Below are 20,842 nucleotides of genomic sequence, written 5' to 3'. Positions count from 1 at the left end.
AACTTCTTTGTTTCTCAGAAGAAAAAGGGGGAAATATGCAAATTAGAACAGATCTAGTAGAGAATTACAGAACAACCATGACATGATCACCTCAGAAATTAATTTTAGCAGTATTACCATAGATCACCCACCCAAAACAAGGTGCCTCCACACTGATTTCAGTCCTTTTTCTTCTCTCTTGCCCTGTTTTCTTCTTGTTGTAAGGAAAAGAGTTGTGAAGAAAGGTATATCATTAGGCCTATCATACACAAGACACTGTGTAGATATTATGGATGTAAAAACAGAATGAAATAGATTCTACTTTCAAAGAGTCTGTTGGAGGAGACAGTATATAAACATAATGGTATGCAAAATTTCTAAAAAGTTAAACACAAGGTAATTTGGGAGGGAAAACACTAGCATTTGAGGAATCAAGAAAGGCCTTCTGTTGAAGGTGCTGCTTGAGCTGAGCTTTGAAAGAGGCTAGGGATTAAGATGTGACATTGAGGAAGAAATGCATTCCAGGCCTGGGGGACAGCAGCCTGTGAGAAGTCCTAGAAAATGGGAGTGGAAATGCTGTGTGTTTGAGGAATAGCAGGAAGACCAGAATAACTTGATTATAGAGTGTGTGAAGGAAAATAACTCATAATAAGTCTGGAAGGTATGTTGGAAGCGTGTTTGAAGGGCTTTAAATGCCAAACAGAGGAGTTTGTATTTGGTCCTAGCAGTAATAGGGAGCCACTGGTGTTATTAAATCATGGGACTGACATGGTCAAAACTGTGCTCTAGGAATACCACTGACAACTGTATGGAGAATGAATTAGAGAGGGGAGTGAATTAAGGCAGAGGGGCCAATTAAGAGTCTATTACTGTAGTGCAGGTGAGAGGTGATGAGGACCTGGACTAGAGTGGTGGATACATGAATGGAAAGAAGTATCCATTTGAGAGAGATGTTGTAGAGATTGAATTGACAAGATTTGACAACTGATTAGATATGTGTAGTGAGGGTGATAGGAGTAAAAGATGACTCCAGGGTTATAAACCTGAATTAGAAAAAAGAGTATTTTCTTATAAAGTATTTTCTACAGAAATAAGTACAAGAAAGGAATGTGTTTGCTAGAAAGAAATTGGGTTCTGTTTTGGAATGTTGAGTTCAAGATCCCTATATGATTGATATCTAATTCAAAGTATCTAATAATCAATTCAAGTCAACAACAAGTTGACAAGCTTTAAGCATTTACCATGTACCAAGCACAAATATAAGTGCAAGAAGAAAGAGAGGGAGAGAGTCCCTGTCCTTAAAGAGTGGGGGGGAATCCAGCACAAAAAGGAGAGTTGAAAAATGGAGGTAGTAGATGGTAGGGCATGGAGGGTACGTAGTAGAGAAAGTTTAGACACCTAGTTGTGAACCCTGACCTGGGTGCTTTCCTTAAAATGGAGATTATGGGAGGTACCCATCAATCAGAGGAAGGAGCTGAAGTGGAATGGGGAGTACTTCCAGTGTGAGAAATTTTGGGATGGAGTGAACTATCAGGGTGAGAAGGCTTTTGTGAAATGGTAGAGAATATCCAGAGAATTTAGAGCTCAGGAATGAGATGAGGCTTTGATATATCAGTCAATCAGTAAGCCTTTATTAAGGACCTACTGTGTTCCAGGGAGATAAATATAAAAAGTGAAACAATCTAGTTCACAAGGAGCTTATTTTTCTGGTAGGGGAAACAACAACTCTGTGTGTGTGTGCGCGCGCGCGCATACGCGCATGCACATACAACATAAACGTAAAGTGAATAATTATAAATAAATATAAAATAGTTAAATTAAGATAGTTTGGGAGGGAAGCAGTTGGGGTGATCAGGAATGGCTTAATGAATAAGAGCTGTTTGTGCTGTGTCGTAAAGGAGAGAGGAACTCTAAGATAGAAGAGAGAGTACTTCCAGACATGTGGGGTGGCTATCGTTTTATAATAATTAAGCCTCCAGGATATGATGAAGTCACCCAAAAAGTGTGTATAGAGAGAAGAGAAGGGACAGGACGGAGCCTCGGTGTATACTCACAATTAGGTGGTGGAATATGGATGATTATCTGGCCAAAAAGACTAAGAAGGAACAGCCAAGCCCACAGTGGAAGGAGAAGCAGGGAGAGCAGTATTACAAAAACCCACAGAGAAATGAATATCCAGAAGGAAAAGGGTAGTCAAAAGTATCAAATGCTGTAGAGAAATCAAGAAGGATGAGGATTGAGAAAGGCCATTGGATCTGACAATTAAGATATTGTTAGTAACTTTGGAGAGAGCAGTTTGGTTTAAATGATGAGGTCAGAAGCCAGATTGCAAGTTGTTGAGAAGTGAATAAAAAGGGAGAAAATAGAGGTAATTAGAATAGACAGTTTTCTGGGAATTAGGATATGAAAATGAGAGTTATAGGGAGATCATTTAAAGAGATGGTAGGGTTAATGGAAGGATAGACCTGGGCATGTTAGTAGACAATAGAAATGAGGTAATAGATAAGAAAGTGAAAATACTCTAGAAAGCAGTGATTATGGAGCTAAGCTTCTGGGAAAAAATGTGAAGAAACAAGTAAATTAATTGAATGCTATGAAATTTTAATGACTCAGTTTGGTCCTAAAGAATAGATGTGGAAGTGCACCTCTCTCTTTCCCCCTCTCCCATTTCTTTGCAGATTGTTCAAGTGATCCTTTTCCAACCTATGTCCTCCAACAGATTGCCTCCTCTGTCATTCCTACTCTTTTACTTATTTTCAATCTCTCCTCTTTTGCCTACACCTGCCCCTGTCTCCCTTATCCTGATAAAAAAAGATCACTTGATCCTTTCATCCTTCCTACCTATAATCCTGCATCTCTTCTGCCCTTTGTAGGTAAACTTTTTGAAAGGACTGTCTTCAATAGGTGCTTCTGAGATTTTGTCTCCTTTTACTTTCTTCTTAATCTCTAATGATCCAGTTTGTAATTCCACTGAAACTGCTGTCTTCAAAGTTATTAATGATCTTAGTTGCCAGATCCAATGGCCTTTTCTCAGTCTCCATTTTCCTTGATCTCTCTGTAGCCTTTGACACTGTTCTTCACCATCACCATCACCATCAACCACTTGATATTCTCTTCCCTCTAGTTTTTCAGGATGCCATTTTCTTCTTGTTTTCCTACTATCTGACCACTCCTTCTTTGCCTCCTTTGCTGGATCCTTATCCAGGTCACACCTTCTAACTGTAGGCATCCCATAGAGTTCTGTCCTGGACCCTCTTCTCTTTTCCTTCTCTACTACTTCACTTGGTGATCCCCAGTTCCCATGGATTTAATTATCATTTTTATGCTGATGATTCTCAAATCTAGTTTTATTTCCCTATTGCTGACCTCCAATCTTGCATCTACAGTTGCCTTTCATATGTCTCAAACTGGATGTCCAGTTTTGTTATTGGTCAGTTGAATAACTGACTTGTCGTGTCCCCATGGACCAAAGTTGTCCATCGGGTTTTCTTGGAAAAGATACTGGAGTAGTTTGCCTTTTCTTCTCCAGTGGATCCTTTTGTCAGGCATTCAGAGGTTGTGACTTACCTAAGGTCAAACAGCTAGGAAGTATCTGAAACTGGATTTGAATTTGGGTCTTCTTGACTATAAGCACAGTTCTCTATTCACTGAGTCACCAGCTGCCTCACAGATGTCCAGTAGATATCTTAAACTCAGCGTGTCCAAAACAGAACTTATCTCTCCCTTAAGGCCTTCCCACCTCTTAACTTCCCTGTTAATGTAGAGAACAACACCATCCTCCCAGTCCCTTAGGCTCACAACCTAGGAGTCATCCTGGATTCCTCAGTATATCGCATCTTTTGTATCCAAGCTGTTGCCAAGGCCTGCTGATTTTACCCTTGCATCATCTCTCAGATACATCCCTTTGTCTCCTCTGAAACTGCCATAACTCTAGTGCAGGCCCTCATTACCTCACACCTCAATTACTGCCTTAAGTCTCTCCCCACTCCAATCCATTCTCCATTCAGCCATCCTAAAGCACAGATCCAACCATGTAAACACTCCCACTTCCCCACACCCAATAAACTCTAGTGGCTCCCTGTTACCTCCAGGAGCAAATATAAAAATATGTGGCATCCTTGCCCAAAGCTTGGCATTCAAAAAGATCTTCATAACCTAACCCCCTCATACCTTTCCAGTCTTATAATCAGTCCCTGACACATACTCTTCATTCCAATGACACCAGCCTCCTGACTGTTATACAAACAAAACACTTCATCTCTCAGCTCTGGGCATCTTCTTTAGTTGTTCCCCATGCCTAGAATGCTCTCCCTCTTCATCTTCGTTTACTGACCTCCCTGGCTTCCTTTAAGTCCCAACTAAAATCCCACCTTCTACAGGAAGTCTCCTCTAACCCCTCTTAATTCCAGTGTCTTCCCTCAGTTAATTTTTTCCTATTTATCTTGTATATAGATTATTTTTCATATATATATGTATATATATTTTACATATATGTGTGTGTGTGTACATATATATACATATATATATACATATATATATACATATACATATATATACATATATATATATATATATATATATATTTGTTATTGTCTCTTCCATTGGATTGTAAACTCCATGAAGACAGACACTATCTTTTGCCCCTTTTTGTGTCCCCAGCACTTAGCATAGTGCCTGGCACATAGTATGTGCTTAATATGTTTTTATTGATTGTGGATTGAAGTGGGGTACTATGGGTGTGGAACATTATATATAACATTAGATCATTTTTTTCTTTTTTTTAATAGATTGTTTAGTTTTATTGTGCTTTTTCTTTCTTTCTCTTTGTTCTAATGAATGGCACTTGGGACTAGGGGGACACATTTAGAAATGCAGGCGATTTTAAGACAAAGTTCAATAAAAATATATTTTAAAAATAATGAGTTTGGCCTTCCAGAGAGAGATGGTTCATCTCTTCATCAAACTGGAATAACAGGGTTTTGAAATGTAGAAGTAGCTCACAGCAAAAAGCCTCTTGTTATTTAGTTGTTTTCAGTCGTGTCTAACTCTTCATGACCCCATTTAGGGTTTTCTTGACAAAGATACAGGAGTGGTTTGCCATTTCCTTCTCTATCTCATCTTGTATCAGATGAGGTCCTATGCTTATTAGATAGGGAGAGTGGGTGTTATGAGGTGTGATAATGAATCAAGATGGAAGACACAAAAGACTAAAGTGAGGGACCAGCTGAGATTAGATGTCTTAAGTTTGTAGTGGATTTATTAATAAATACTGAGGGATGGAGGGAAGAATGGATTTAGGAAGAGTAAGGCATAGGGAAATAATGGAATAATTGGTTAGATAAATAGCTCAAGTGAGAGTGCATTTATTAAGCTTTTATTATGTGGCAAGGACTGTATTATACTCTGGGGATTACAAATACAAGTAAGCCTGAGAGTCCCACCCCTTAAGAAGCTTACATTGTGATCTGAAAAGACAGCAGATAGAGGGGAGTCACTTCTTTGTCTTCAGCATGTCCTTCATTTCCATCATCTTTCAGTTCTTTACCAGTCAGCAATGGCTTTCCCAAACATCCTTACTCCCTTAGTGAATCAGTTTAGCTCTACAATTTAGCTCTTTTTCTCTCAAGTGCTTTGTGGTGATCACTGAGAAGTGGTTTCAATAGATAGGAAGCTTTGGTCAAGTAAAGGAATTTTATAGTTCATAATCATAGAAGTGAAACACATTTGAGTGATAGATCAAGGATTTGGTTGCTCTTGTATGTAGTTATTTTCCAAGACCATTGTATTGTTGCCCATCAGCTGTCCTGTCACTACTCATTTCTACTTACTTCTGTTCTTCCTCTATTTACCAGGTCTCTCATCAAATAAATAACTATTAGTAAAGATCCCTAAAAACTTTTTTGAAGAATATATGATAAAGTTAAATGCGAATTGAAACAGATATTTTGTGCTTTCTCCATTCTTTATTATTAAAGAATTTTGCCTTGTATTTGACTTTGACTTACTTATGATATTTGATTTCAGTATTGTACATTTAAAATGAAGATTTATTCTCTGAAGTTTCATATTTGTGTAGGATCCATGAGGTCATAGAGTCATTTGGAGTAGAAGAGACTTTAGAAGTCATCTAGTCTAGCCTCCTTATTTTACTTACAGATAAAACTAAGGCCCCAGCAGGTTCAGTGGCTTGCCTAAGGTTACTCAGTAATAGAAACAAGCTTTGAACTCAAGACTTTTGACTCTCGGATTCAGTACTATCTGTACTTTGTCTTCTCAGACATATCCTAATCAAGAATAAACATGTATCACATACTGTGTGCAATGCGTAATATCAGATAATGATATTTCTCATTCAGATTGAAACTTCTTGGCTGTAGTTTGAAATTTAACTAGTTTTTGCTAATGTAAAGTGCTTAAAGTTGAAATGGAATTTCTATTTCTAGAATAGAAATATAAATAATTAATAGTAAGTGTATCGGGTCAGGAAGAATGTTAATTTGATTTAATATATTGCCTGTATACCTTCTAGTGTGATTAGAAAATATAGTTTGTTCATTTTTTTTCTAACAATTGCAACTTCACAAAATTTCAATTCTTACAGTTTTAAAAAAATCTCTTAAAATAATTTTTGTTTTACTAATAGGCACACCTATTAATAAAAGGCCTGTACTTGGATACCGAAATTTGAATCTCTTTAAATTATTTAGACTTGTACACAAACTTGGAGGATTTGATAATGTAAGTATTAAGATTAATAGTGAAGTATGTCAAAACCTTAAAGGATTGAAAAGTATGGATAAAAAAAAAAGAATGGTTACTTTTTTACACGCAAAGAATCACTATTATCAAATTTGCAGTTTTATTTAGAATTAAAACTCATACTTCATAGTTTATGTGTTATTCAGTCATTTAAATTTGCTGTCATAAGTTTCTCAGTAAACTGTCATAACCCTGGAAATTACTTTCAGTTTGATATAGAAATCAGCACGACAGTTGTCTTTTAAACATTTTGTTTAAATGTATGCCTGCTGAAGTCAGTAGAGCAGCTCTGATTTTTTTTTAGCATGACAAACTTTTAATGTTTAATTTATTGGTTTTCAAATTTTATTTAATTTTTTATTTTAAATTTAATACAAATCCTACTTGAATGGTAGTTTCTAGTAGAGAATGAAATTTAAATTTTGTCTTTTCAATTAGAAATGAGTTGTATCAAGTTAATTTTTTAAAAAATCACTTCCAATTCTTAATTTGATCTCCATGGAAAAACGTGTTTTCTCCTAAAATTTGTTCTTTGCTAGCTTATCCATGTAAATTTTAATTTTATTTTTCATTATAGATTGAAAGTGGAGCCATATGGAAGCAAGTCTATCAAGATCTTGGAATTCCTGTTTTAAATTCAGCTGCAGGATACAATGTTAAATGTGCTTACAAAAAGTAAGTGTTAAGGGCAGTGGTTTCTCAAATGAGGGCTATGTCCAGACCCCAAGGGAGTGTGATCAACCCATCAGAGAGTAGGAACATAGGTAGAAAGGGAAGGCTGTTGTGGACTTTGTCTCCAATACAACTACTCTTAGCCCTTTATCCACCAGAACTCTATACTTTCTCTTCCCTGTGTTCCAACCTTCCTCTTCCTGTTGGCCCATCAGGGCAGTTATAACCATGCCAGTATTCAGGCAACACTCATAGCAATGGCTGTGCAAGTAAAATTGGAAAAATCCCCCACCCTCACCCTACCTCCCACCTCAACATATCACCTCAGATCTATGACAGTTGACTCTCAGATGGTGGGCTCTTTCCTCTAAGCAGGGACCAATAAGTAAGAAGCCAACCTAAGCTCATACCTCTTTTTTGTTTTTGGTTGTGAGTCATACAAAATTAAGTATGCATGTATAGATTGTGATTTGCTTCTCAGATCTCCTCACGCCCCCTAAACCCACCCCTCTTCCAAGCTTCCATGTTACTATTTGAGAACACTGCCATCCTTCCAGTCACTCAGGTTTTCAGCCTCGGTTTTAGACAATATGCTTGACTTTGTGCTCTCACCACATATGTCCAGTGAGTTGTAAAATATTTTCCTTTGTACCTTCACAATATCTTATCACTTCACCCCTCGACTATTGTGATAAGACTTCTAGTTGGTGTCCATGCCTCAGGTCTCTTTCCCTACTCCAGTACCACCTGTACCCAACTATCAAAATCTTTTTCCTAAAGCACAAGTCTAACTATATCACCTTCCCTGTACATTGGCTTCATATTACTTCCAAGATTAAATATAAAATCCTCTTATTTGACTTTTAACTCCCTTTACAGCTTGTCCTCTTCCTGCCTTTCTAGTGCTATACTTTATTACCCTCTGCATAACTTGCACAAGACACTGTCTCCTGACTTTGCATTTTCACTGGCTATCCCTTATGCCCGCACTCTCTCCCTTGTGTCACTTAGCTGCTATGAAGGTGTGTCTCTGTGCGTTAAGAACTAAATGAGGATTAGACATATTTTTGTAGCCAGTTTTCACAGGTTTAGGAATTAGAGAATTTGATAGTTAAGTGGCTCCTCATCAGCCCTTTAGTCCCACTGTATTCATGACACTAATCTTTAATCCTATTGGGTCTTCTTACCAAAAATAATTTGTCTTCCTGTTTACAGATATTTATATGGCTTTGAAGAATATTGTAGGTCAGCCAACATTGAATTTCAGATGGCATTGCCTGAGAAGATGGTTAACAAGCTTTGTAAGGAATGTGAAAATGCAAAAGAAACAAAAAACAAGGAAGAACCTGAGTCAGAGATAAAAGCAGAGGTTAAAGAGGAAGGAGATACTATGTTACAAGAAGAGAAACCTGCTGAAGATGAGATTGAAAGAAAAGAAAATATCAAACCTTGTCTGGTAAACTAGATTCTATCTGTGCTGTACTTGTTAGTAGATCCTTTGAGTTATAATCCTTAATTAAACTTACAAAGTTCCACAGTACAAAATACACCCTCCATTACTAGTGATTTGATGTTTCCTCACCAACATGCTATTTTTTTTTTAATTTTAGGTATTGTAATTATATTTTTTTTGTGTCACAAAAGGTTGTAGTTAATTATTTTTGCCTGGTGTGGTTTAAAAAATTTTTTTACTTTCATAATTTTTCTTACATTCTTATTCTTAAAGTAGTAACTCCTTGCTATTAATGGAGAATGAATTAATGTCAGATTCTATTAAAATGTCTTTAATAAATTCTTTAAATGTAGTTTAAACATCTCTATTATGTCTATAACTATACTACTGGGTACAAATTTTCCCAATTAAAAAATTGTAGACAGAAAGTTGGAAATATCTAATGCTGTACTTAAACACAATTTCCCTTCTTGGTATAAAATGCAGGCAGTGGACTTAAGACATTTTGATATAGATTTGACTTGCCCTGCACCCCACTTCTTTCTTTGACTCTTATTTTCACGATAATTTTTTACTTTAAAAAGTTAAGTAGTGAATTAAATAATACTGAACAATTTTCTGTTGCTAGGAATTACATTAATACCAATTGAGCAAGCATTTATTAAGACCCTACTATGTGCTTTGCACTAAGAATACAAAGACAAAAGGGACCAACATTCCTTACCCACAAGGAGTATACATTCTTCTGGGTTTACTCTCAGAGATCATGGGTATAAAAATACGGACGGTAATTTTTTAAATTTTGGCTTAGTCTCTCTAATATTTTCCTAGGGTAATAAAAAGAATTTGTCAGAACCTACACATACACAGTCTGATCAGGAAAAAGAACTTAACATTAAAAAAACAGAAGAGAATGAAAATCTAGAAGTTAAAGAAGATGATACAATTAAGGTAGATGAAATGCTCAACACAAAGGTAGAGGCAGAAGAAGAAAAAGCAAAATCTGGGTAAGACACTTGTTTTTGGTAAAAAATAATTTTGAAAAGCTAAGTTAGTTTGATGTAAATAAATGGTTGGATTCATTACTCCAGGTTGTTGATGTATTTTAATTAATCCAAATGAGAGAAATAAGAGCAAATGCAGAATAATTGCCTGATTTAGATTCATCTTGTAAGAAATTTTGCATGGCCTAAATCTTACAAATGCCATTGTATGGGGAGGAAATATGAAGTTTTCTGATTCATTACTCTTGTTCTTGACTCAGAAATATGAGAAACTTTACAAGGATGAAATTGCTTCTTTCTGCTTAATCTATTTATTGATTACATTTTGCTAGATAGTGGTATGTGTGAAAAAGAGCACCGTTCCATTGTTTTTGGCAAACTGGATGTCTGTAGATTGCTTGTTGTGGCTAATGTTTTTATTACTTGGGCTAAAATTAATGACAGGAATTAGATACCTTAAATTCTGAAACCATAATTTAAAAATGCAAAATCCTAATTATTTTTGATTAAAATGTTGATGAGGTAGTGAGCAATAACGTCTGTTCCAAAAAGTTTTTTTAGTGTAATCCAGGAATTCCTGTTGGTCTGTTAAGGGCCTCTGAGTCAGTGTTTTGCAATTCTGCGGTGGGCTGTTCTGTCCTCTAAGACCTCACTTGCAGCCTCATTACATGAGAGATTGAGCCAAACAGCCAAGATGAAAGTAAAGTACGTGAGGTAAGGTAGGATAAGGTAGCAGAAGAATGTAGTTGAAGTCTTCCACTGGAACTTATTCATGTTTAGGATTTCCTTATAAAATATTCCATGGATTTTTGTCCCCATAGCCATTTCAGTTTCTTCTTATTCTTGTTTTCTAATATTCATTCTTGCTGTTCACACCCTAAAAATAAATTTGTGACTGATTCATTTTCTTACTTCTAAAGAATGCTAATTACTAAATTTAAAAACTATTACACATTGTGGGAATATCAGAAATTAATTTACTGATTTTATGCTAGAGAATATTACTGATGAGCTACCTAGAAATACAATTTTAAAGGATTATTTAGATAGTTTGTGGTTTTTTTTTTAATAAACTTTTTTCCCCTAAGGAATTGGCTACTACTTAGAGTTATCTGTTTTCTTTCTCCACACTTCAGGCATGAAATACATCCTGTAAGAGTTTGGCCTCAGACTTGAGAGAGATCTGTTGGAGTTATTTTATGTTTTTTAGAATGATCTGTTGACCCAAAATGTGGTACTTTAAAAGAAAGTAAATTGAAATCAGTATGCATATATATATTATATCAAATGACATTGAAATGTATCTCAATGTAGATCAATGTTATTGGATATATGTATATCTATATATCACATATATGTGTATGTACATACATGTATATGTATGTTATTTTAGCCTACATATTGCAATGCATTTTATATTTGAAAACATTGTCTTTTGGGGCTTCCTGGTTTTTTTCAACTTCTTATTTCTCTAGCCTTTGATCTTGCCCACTGCATTGTTGAATAGAGCAGTGAATTCTTAGATTTGGCTCATTTCTAATAATTTAATTGTGATGTTTGCTTTTTGTTCACTCCCATGTGTTATTTGGGTTAAATTCATTTGGTTTGTATCCCTATCTGACATTAAATGGATCTCATGTTTCATTTTGATTAACCTGCTTGACTAATATAGAATATTAATGTTTGTTTCATGACCAGTAAGAGTTTTCCCATTCTACTTCCTAAACATTGTTAAAGTTTTGTTTGATTGTTGTTATTATTATTCATGTTTAACATTTGTGGAATACCTCAAGTATGTTCAGTGCTGAACTATGGAAGATCTAATTTGTCTGCTGTTTTTGCAAGAAGAATTTGGACTTAGCACTATATGCTTTCCTTCTTTTTTTATTTAACTGTGCTGAGAGCTATAATTAAGATTTTTGTTGCTCAAAGATTAAACTTATTTTTTGTACCAGAATATATACTCTATAATCAGTGAAGTACAGTTGTATAATCTTAGCATTCCAATCAAATAGTCTTCTGAGAATACAAGGAATCTTAGTACTTTTTGTTCTCTATGTATATAATCTTAAGTCAGTAATTATTGTGCTTCCCCACCACTAATTCTGCTGCTATTTTCTAGAATATTTTAGCCACTTCAAGTAAGTACTCCTTCCTATGTTTTGATTTCCTAATCAGCCAGGTTGATGGGCAGTGTACGAAATGTTTTGTATTTCATTTCAAATGATAGTAAATGAAAAAAATCTGTTTTGTACTTAAAAAACTCAAGGAAATCCTATAAAGTCCTATATGTAGTAAGAAAGTGTACTCTAAAGTATACTTTTATATTTTAACTAGTATTTATGGAAGTTGTACCTTTTCAGGTTTTAACTTTTCCCATTAAGAAATATCATTGAAGATTCTAATCCTAAGCTATGAAACAACACTACTTAAATAATTTTTTTGTTATAAAAACCACCAGAATATACTGTCACTGGAAGGCTCTTGATACCTTTTTATTTAAAAAGAGAGACAAAGCTCACACAATTTGCTGCCTTTTTTGGGGGGGGGTATGATTTACATAGTATTCAGTGAATGACTTTATAGAAGCAAAAAAATAGCTGTAAAACTTAGGGCTTTGTGTTTTATAGCAGAATTGAGAACTGTGCTTTGTGAACATTGAATTTTTAAAACTGATAAGTCTTTGTTGACTTAAGAATTTCTTCAGAAAATGAATGGGAAGGGAAAGGAACAAAAAACTGTGCCCATACTTGTTCATATCTCTGTGTTCCATACATAGTGCATGATATACAATGGCCATAGATTAATAGTTAATACTGTCTTTAGTAGGGTTGAAATTATCTCTAGAGGAGTGTTTTTTGTCATAAGACTTTTATTCACAGTATCTGTAAGGAAGTCTGGAAGTAATTCTAGATGTGTTGTTGATTTTCATATCTGGATTTTTATTTATCTTTTGAAAGTGTTCCTCTTTGAGAGAAATGAGTTGTTTTAAGTGTAGGTATTGCTATAAAGCAGACTTAAAAATGTAATATTTAGTGTAGCTTTAGATTTCATATTGAAGTTCCTTCCACTTAATTCTGAAATAAGTGTATTTGTGATGTTTTTGTGCTAATGTAGGTTTTTTCTATATGTTGTTTACAGGGTGATTTGTGGGGTTTTTTTCAGCAAATGCTAGGAGTACTCCTAAATTAGAGAAAGAGTACATTGCTAAGAACGCTCAAACTGATTTCATGTTTGTATATAGCTGTTTCATTTTAGAGGAGTGACATTTGGAATTAATCTTCAACATATCCATTTTGTTGGAATTTTAGGTTTGTTAGACTTTATAAAAGGCTATTTGCATCAAAGAAGGCATAGGTTAACCAGAAATTAAATATAAGATAGTGCTTAGAGGAATTAATGAAATTCGCACAAATTAGCAGAATCTGCTTAATTGTCAGTTAACAGATTTGATTACATCCAAACCACATGGTTTTAAGGTTAAGAGATCTTAAAAGACTAGCTACCTGCAAGTGAAAGGTTTGATTATGGTTTGGTTTGATTTATCCTAAATTTAGAAATAGCTAAGTGAGAGAGGGAAATACTCAATAAAACATAAAATGACTGTGGAGTCTAATGAATGTTAAAATGTGTAAACATTTGAAAAAGATAAAATTTGTTACAGTCAACCTCACTAGTTCCTTGGTATATATACAGCACCACTTCAGTTCTTCTAGCTATTGATGGAAATTTTCTTTAAATCAAGTTATTTTTGCCTCTTCACTTTCTGTGAAAGCTTCTCTTGCTACCACTTTTAGTGATAATTTTAATTTGAAAATCAGAAAATTTCATGCACTTGGAACCTGCTGTTCCCAGGAACAATCGCATCCACAATATTTATCAGTATATGTGGGTTGGAACTGAAAAACTTATCAGGTGTCTTTTATTAACTCTGCAATTTTTTAAACCTTTCAAGAGATGAAACGAATAAGGAGGAAGATGAAGATGAGGAAGAAGCAGAAGAAGAGGAGGAGGAGGAGGAAGAGGAAGATGACGACGATGACAACAATGAGCAAGAGGAGTTTGAATGCTATCCACCAGGCATGAAAGTTCAAGTGCGGTATGGACGAGGGAAAAATCAGAAAATGTATGAAGCTAGTATTAAAGATTCTGATGTCGAAGGTGGAGAGGTCCTTTACTTGGTGCATTACTGCGGATGGAATGTGAGGTAACTGAGTTTTAGCTAGTGATTACTACCTAAAAATACTTCTAAAATACTTTTCTATTTTAAACACAAATTGATTGTTGAATTACAGGCTTGTTGATATTCTATTAAGGTCTTTGTACCATATCAAAAATATTTAGATTTTTAGCATGTAAATTCCACATTTAGTGACTTTCTATATAGTTCTTAATGTTTTGAGTGCTACATCTTAGACTATAGCATAAAGAAAAATAATTAAGTCTTGACAATTTTTATGGTAACATCTATAGCTTAAGAAAAGCAACGTTATTGGTGCAGTGATAGAAGATAATATTTTTTAAAAGGTTAAAGACTTTTGAGCTTCTCAGTGTCTTCAAGCCAGTTATCAGGTCATCTGCTTTTTGCATATTCAACTGCATTGCTGCATTATCTTCTTCGTAATCTTCTTAAGTCATCTTTATTTCATTTTGTTCAGTAGTCAGGGATGAGACTCGGAAAACTTTACCTTCTTCAAGAAGGCCCTTGTTCTCCAGTTATCTCCTCATCAACAGGCCTTGCATTATAACTTCATTTCAGCAGCAACAGAAGTTTCTTTGGACCATCTCCTACACTGGCAAACATCATAACGAAAGAACTCAACTCTACTCAAAGAAATAGTTGGATGGCACTTTTCAGCTGCCACTGACCTGGGGAACAGAATTTCAAGGCTGAAGTTCAGTCTTGGGTTATGCAACAATTCTTATCTTGAACCAGTAGCCTCTTGGGCTTATGTAGCCAACCTTTATCCAGATACATTCTTCGTGAAACTTAAATAGTCATGGTAGAGTTTGAGATCTGGCACTTTAGTTGTCTGATTAACAAATGGACTTTTCTTGGAATGTCCGTTATTGTATTTGGAATATAAATATAGCTAGCAATATAAATATTGTCTTCTTAGAAATATAGATAGAAATTGTCAGGAATGCCTTTCTGAGGTGCTTCAAAGAGGATTGTCATTCTTTTATTTAACTTCTTGTAGAATATGGTTCTGGCTAATGGCAGTATTGTCAGGAAGACCTCATCTAAAATTCTCGACTTCTTAAAATCAGGTTTTGGCAGTCATGTTCCAGCAGTGGAAAGGATTGGAGGCACTGCCTAATCCACTTACTTTTCTCATTCTGTGAAAACTATAATTTCAATCCATCCTGATGCTTGGGATACCATAGCAACTCCAGTGCTAAGGAAAACCTCAAGAATATTGTCTGGAATTCATTCTGCTCATTCCAAACTAAGAAGATTTCCGGAATTTAAAGTGCCTACGTCAATTCACAGATATAACAGAGTCACATTAGTTGTACAGGAACGTAAGATGTTTCAGATGACATTGAGATAATAGTTTTTCAGTTCAACACTGTACATAAATCAAATATTCAGCTATCATTTGTCCTAATGCTGTCTAAATAGTATATGTTTTTCCTAAGCTAAAAGGCTGGTTTATGAAACACTTCCTTACATGAAGATAATTGAGAGCTGAAAGATAGATGTTATAACAATATGTTGACCAGTTTTTTATAATTAGTCATTTTAAACAGTGGGCTTGTCATATGAAGACTATTAAATGTAACTAGCTTCTTTTCTATTATACAAACTCGTAAAATACTGAGTTTCACTAGGAAGATTAAATTGAACCATCAGAAATAAAAAATTGCTAAGTATCATATACAAGATAGCCATAGGTAGGTATTATCTAATCACTCATGCCAGTTTTGAAGCATGCTACTCTTTCTCTTCTCACTCCCCACCCTAGTGGTTAAATTATAATAAAAAATTGTATCTGCACTGTCATTGATCTGATACCTCAAATTTAGTGAAAAAGGTAAAGGATTTAAGAAGTTCTCTAACCTTTGCCTGGTATAATCTCTAATACTCCATCTGTAAATATGGATTCATTGACTAATTGAATCATAATACTCAGATTTTTTGAGAATAGCAGTTGAAAGGTTAATATAATAATTTTTCAACTCAGAAATTTTGTCCTCGTATTTTATTTGGAACATGGTGAGCTAAGGAGAATAAATGTGCAGTTTGTTCCAATAGATAGAAAAGAAGATTGGAGTATTTTTGAGATTTTAAGTTGGGACCAATTCAGCAAGATAGCCTTTTATTGTAATTCATCACTGAGAAAGTGATAGGACATTTTCAATAACCAGATTTTTTTTTAAGTCATGGTTTTTATTGAAAAATAAAAATGGACCATTGGGTAGATGGCTCTCCCAACATCATACAAAAACTTTTCAGGATTCAACAAAATAGGTTGTGATCTTACATTATTTGGAAAAAAAATCATATGCCTTCATGCAATAGTAGTTAGAATATAACATTGAATAGGTAATGATTTTGTCATTTTTGCCACACCTTTTCTCAAGCATATCTAGTGATGACTGTAACAAATCTCATTAGCTCTCCAGCCATTTTTCAATTTCCTCCCCTATTTTGGAGGGCCTAGGATAATGTTCCTAAATTCACATAGAAAGAGTGATGAAAATCAGAAACGTGGATCTATTCTGTGAAGATACAAGTAGGTGGTTAGTGTTTTCTTGAAGTTACTTATTTGAAGTAGGAATAGTGTAAAATAAGAAATTATGGATCTCTTTTCCTCCCAATTTAGAGAATCACTGAAGGTGTTAATGGTATTAACATGGACAAAGAAATGTTAGTTATAGATTGCAGAGTAAGATTTCATGTACGTGTGAGATTCTGTCATATCTAAAAATCATAATTTTCTAGCACCTAAATATGAATGTTGTAGAGTAATTAAAAGGTTTTTTTTTTAATTTGATTGTGGTTTTCATGATTTTATAACATTTCCAAGTTAATTGGCTGGATTTTTTTCTCTTATTTCTGGAAGGCAACTTTAATTTAACACTTATTAGTTGCTAGCATTTTAATTTGTGCCCATTTTTTGCCTGATGAAGCTGTTAAGTTGTTTATACAGAGTATAAATAGCAAATATTTCTTTTATTTAGTTTGTAAGGTTTGTGATTTTACTTTGAACACTCTAGGTGGCATTTCAAAGTCTATAAATTGACCTAACTTTGGTGTATTTTTGTAGGAGACCTATATAAATTAGGGCTGTTTGATCCTTTGTGAGTATAATGATGAAGCATTATTCTGTTTGGGCATATCAGATATTTTAGAATGTTCTAAACAATATGACACCAGGCCACATAGGTTAAATTAATGGTTACTAATAACATTGTTAAAGACAAAAATGTGAAAAAAGCAACAGGGCATAATGGATAAATAGGCAGCCTTTCAATCAGGAAGGTTAAAGTCCTGACTTACACATATTAACTGTATGATTCTGAGCAAGTCATTTAATCTCTCAGTGCCCCAAGCAACTCTGCAAGACTGTAAATTACAAATAAGTCAGATGAGTTGACAGTCTGCATTAGTGGAGAGTTTGCATACCAGTGAAATCAAATGTCCAGCACCTCTGTCTCCCTCTGCATCCCCTTATCCTTTGTTGCTTCCCTTTGACTGTATCGCTATCAAGTAGAAATTCTACCAGAGTGTTGGTGGGGGGAAATTATTCTTTGATTTAGCCATTTTGCTGTGTTAACATTCATAGTTAGAGTTTTGGCAGAGCTTTTGAAGCTATTAGCTAAAATTGGCTGTTTGGTTTATCTGTGGTGAAATATGACCTGTTCAGAAAGAGTTGAATTAAAAATGGTCTTCTTTAAAAAAAAAAAATGGGAGAGAGAGAGAGAAGGGGTTGAAATATTCTTAGGTATATTTATTAATTCCGTGAACCAGTACAGAAACAACATGTTTTATGAGGATTGATAATTTATCTGAATGTTTGAGTACTTTCAGGAGAATACTATAAGATCTTCCAGGTGTAAGATATAGTCGGTAACTGAGCTTTTCTCATTTTAAGCACATCCCTTGTGACACATTAAACAATTAAGTAAAAAAATTTTCTTCAAATATTTAACCATGGAAGCAAGAACCCAGGCTTTAAGCTTTGAAAACATTTAACTTTGAAATGAATTTAAAATTCTTTCTTCAAGTATGGGTTATACTTAAACCAAATTGCTTAAAATCTGCCAGTGTTGACTTGAGGATGATTGACTCATAGTGCAATAGAGTAAAAGGACAAAAACAGGTTGTCTTTAAAATTATATAAGAGTAAGGTTCATTAATTGCCCTCTTTCAAAGGATAAGTTTTCTTTTCCACAAAATTTACCAAATGAGATAACGTGGTGGGTAAGTGACTTGAAGTTCTGTATTAAAATTCTACTGCCAACACACATTAACTGTGTGACTCATGTTAAGTCAGTTAACCTCTGGGTTACCTGGTCACCTCTCTAAATGCTCTGCCTTTTAGAGAAGTTGCTGCTAATGGAAAGGAGCTGTGTATATCAGAATTTCCCTATACCAATGAAATCACAGTTCCAGACAACAATGAGAGAAACAAAGTTCACCAAAGTTAAGATTAAAATATCCCATTGTTTGCCTCCTCTATACTGCTTTAGTCAGAATCATGACCATTGCATGTTGACAGTAATTTTGAATTATGGATGGATATGTAAAATTATTTATGTGGTCCTTCTCTAGTTAGTTGATATTTGTTGCATATGAACTATAGCCGCTACCACTAATGGAAATATGCATTTTAATCAGTCAGTAAATATGTATTGAATAACTTATATGCAATGAAGAAGTATAAGTGGCCCCTACATTAAAGGAATTTATGTTCTAGTTGGTGAGATAAGACATACACACACAAATAAAAATAACAAACAATAGAAGTCAACAGATAAATGCTATGTAAATTCAAAGGACAATATAATTTCTAGCTGAGATTGTCACAGAAGGTTTCTTGGAGAAAGTGGATCAAGTCAGCACCCAGTTTATTAAGTGCCTGCTTTGTGCCAGGCAGTGTGCTAAGCATTGGAGATACAGAGAAGGCCAAAACAAACAAACAGTCCTTGTTCTTAAGGAAGTCACAGTCTAATGGAGCAGCCAACATGCAAGCAACTATATCCAAACCAGATGCATACAGGATAAATTGAAGATAATCTCAGAAAGAAAAGCACTAAGATTAAGGACTAGGGAAGGCTTCTTGCAGAATATCACACTTCACTGAGACTCAAAGGAAGCAAGGGAAGCCATGAGGTGGTGATGAGGAAGGAGAGAATTCTAGGCTTATGTGACAGACCATGAAAATGCCAAGTCATGAGATGGAGTGTCTTATGTGAGTAACAGCAAAGAGTCAGTCTAGTGCCATTGGATCAAAGTATATTTGCAGAATAAGGTGTAAGAAGACTGGAAAAGTAGGAAGGGGCCGGGCCCCATTATAAAGGGCTTTAAAGGCCAAATAGGGAATTTTATATTTGTTCCTAGAGGTAATAGGGAGCCATTGGACTTTATTGAATGGGGGGAGGGATAGTTTGATATGGTCAGGCTTGTGCTTGAGGAAAATCAATTTGACAGCTGAGTGGAGAATGGGCTGGAGTGGGGAGAGATTTATGGCAGGGAGATGAACCAACCAGCTATTGCAGTAGTCTAGGTATAAGATGAAGAGGTCTTGCACCAGTGTGGTGGCAGTGTCAGAGGAGATAAGGGGGCACATATGAGAGATGTAATAAAGGTAAATATATAGGACATGGCAGCTGATTAGATATAGTATAGGTGAGAGAGAATATGGAATCAAAGATGACAACAGGGTTATGCGCCTGAATGATTGAGAGGTTGGTGGAAGTTTGGAAGAAAGGAGTATTGGAGGGAAAGATAGTTAAGTTCAGTTTTGGACGTGTTGAGTTAAAAAGTCTATGGTATATCTAGTTTGAGTTGTCCACTGACCTGTTGGAGATATGAGACTAGACTAGAGGTAAGTACAGAAGTAGGGCTGGACAAATATATCTGAGAATTATCTGCATAGAAATGATAATCTATATTGGATATGATTTAGTTAGGCAGAAGAGAGTAGGAAAAGCATTTCTGACAGGAAAATTCAGTTTCAATTAAACATTTGGGCTAAAAGATTGAAAAAGGAGGAATCATTTCTAATTGCAGCCTGAGAAAAACTTCATAGAAAAGGTGGTTCTTGAGGTATCCTGTAAAGAATGCCAAGAGATAGAATTGGGAAGGAGTATTCTAGGCATGCACAGAGCTGGAGCCTGAACTATGTGAACCTGGGGGAGGTGGGGGTAGTATGAAATAAGCCTTAAAAACTTTGTTGGAATAAAATTATAAAGTCCTTGAATGCAATTTTTGCTTTAATCAGGAGGCAGTAGAAAACCAACAAAGGTTTTTGAGCGTAAGTGACATAATTTAAACTGTTGTTTTAGAAAGTTTACTTTGACAGTGGTGTGAAGGATGGACTATAAAAAGGAGAGACTATAGACATGGAAATCAGTTAGTTGGCTGTTTTAATAATTGTCTTTGCTGGATCATCATCCATATCTTGCTTCCTATTTGTGAGTATACCTAGAGTTTCTCTCTCTCTCTCTCAATCCGTCTCTCCCTCCCTCTCTCTTCCCCTCTCCTTCTCCCTCTCTCCCTTCTTCCCTCCCTCCCTCCTCCCCATCAGCTCCTATGAGTGTAATTGTCATCCCTATACATTTGACTTCCATATCCAGTGCTCATATCTCTCCTGAGCTTTACCCTGTATCACAAACAGCCTATTGGACATTTCCCCCTGAATATCCCACATTCATCTCAAACTCAACATATCCAAAACAGAACTCATGATCTTCCTGCCCCCCCCAATAGCTTCCATATTAATGTTGAAGACATCATCATCAT

General features: G+C 35.2%; 1 protein-coding gene across 5 annotated transcripts in view; it reads left to right on the top strand.

Moving 5' to 3' along the window:
• LOC114049735 (AT-rich interactive domain-containing protein 4B) overlaps positions 1–20,842 on the top strand; it is a 196,399-nt gene that overhangs the window by 126,132 nt on the left and 49,425 nt on the right. For 4 of the 5 annotated variants that reach the window (XR_003569904.1, XM_027871125.1, XM_027871122.1 and 1 more), the window contains exons 13-17: positions 6,623–6,717; positions 7,316–7,413; positions 8,626–8,866; positions 9,695–9,870; positions 13,823–14,074. Coding sequence is in view for 4 of the 5 variants with exons in the window: in XM_027871125.1 (XP_027726926.1) it covers positions 6,623–6,717; positions 7,316–7,413; positions 8,626–8,866; positions 9,695–9,870; positions 13,823–14,074 (862 nt within the window). In the remaining variant the exon portion in view is untranslated. The remainder of the gene's footprint in view (positions 1–6,622; positions 6,718–7,315; positions 7,414–8,625; positions 8,867–9,694; positions 9,871–13,822; positions 14,075–20,842) is intronic. The other variant, XM_027871123.1, reaches the window with a different exon arrangement.

The sequence above is a fragment of the Vombatus ursinus genome, unplaced genomic scaffold (assembly GCF_900497805.2).
Source record: "Vombatus ursinus unplaced genomic scaffold, bare-nosed wombat genome assembly UNPS02014798.1, whole genome shotgun sequence".
Lineage (NCBI taxonomy): Eukaryota > Metazoa > Chordata > Mammalia > Diprotodontia > Vombatidae > Vombatus > Vombatus ursinus.
Note: the sequence above shows the minus strand (reverse complement) of the source record. Positions and strands in the feature narration are given on the sequence as shown.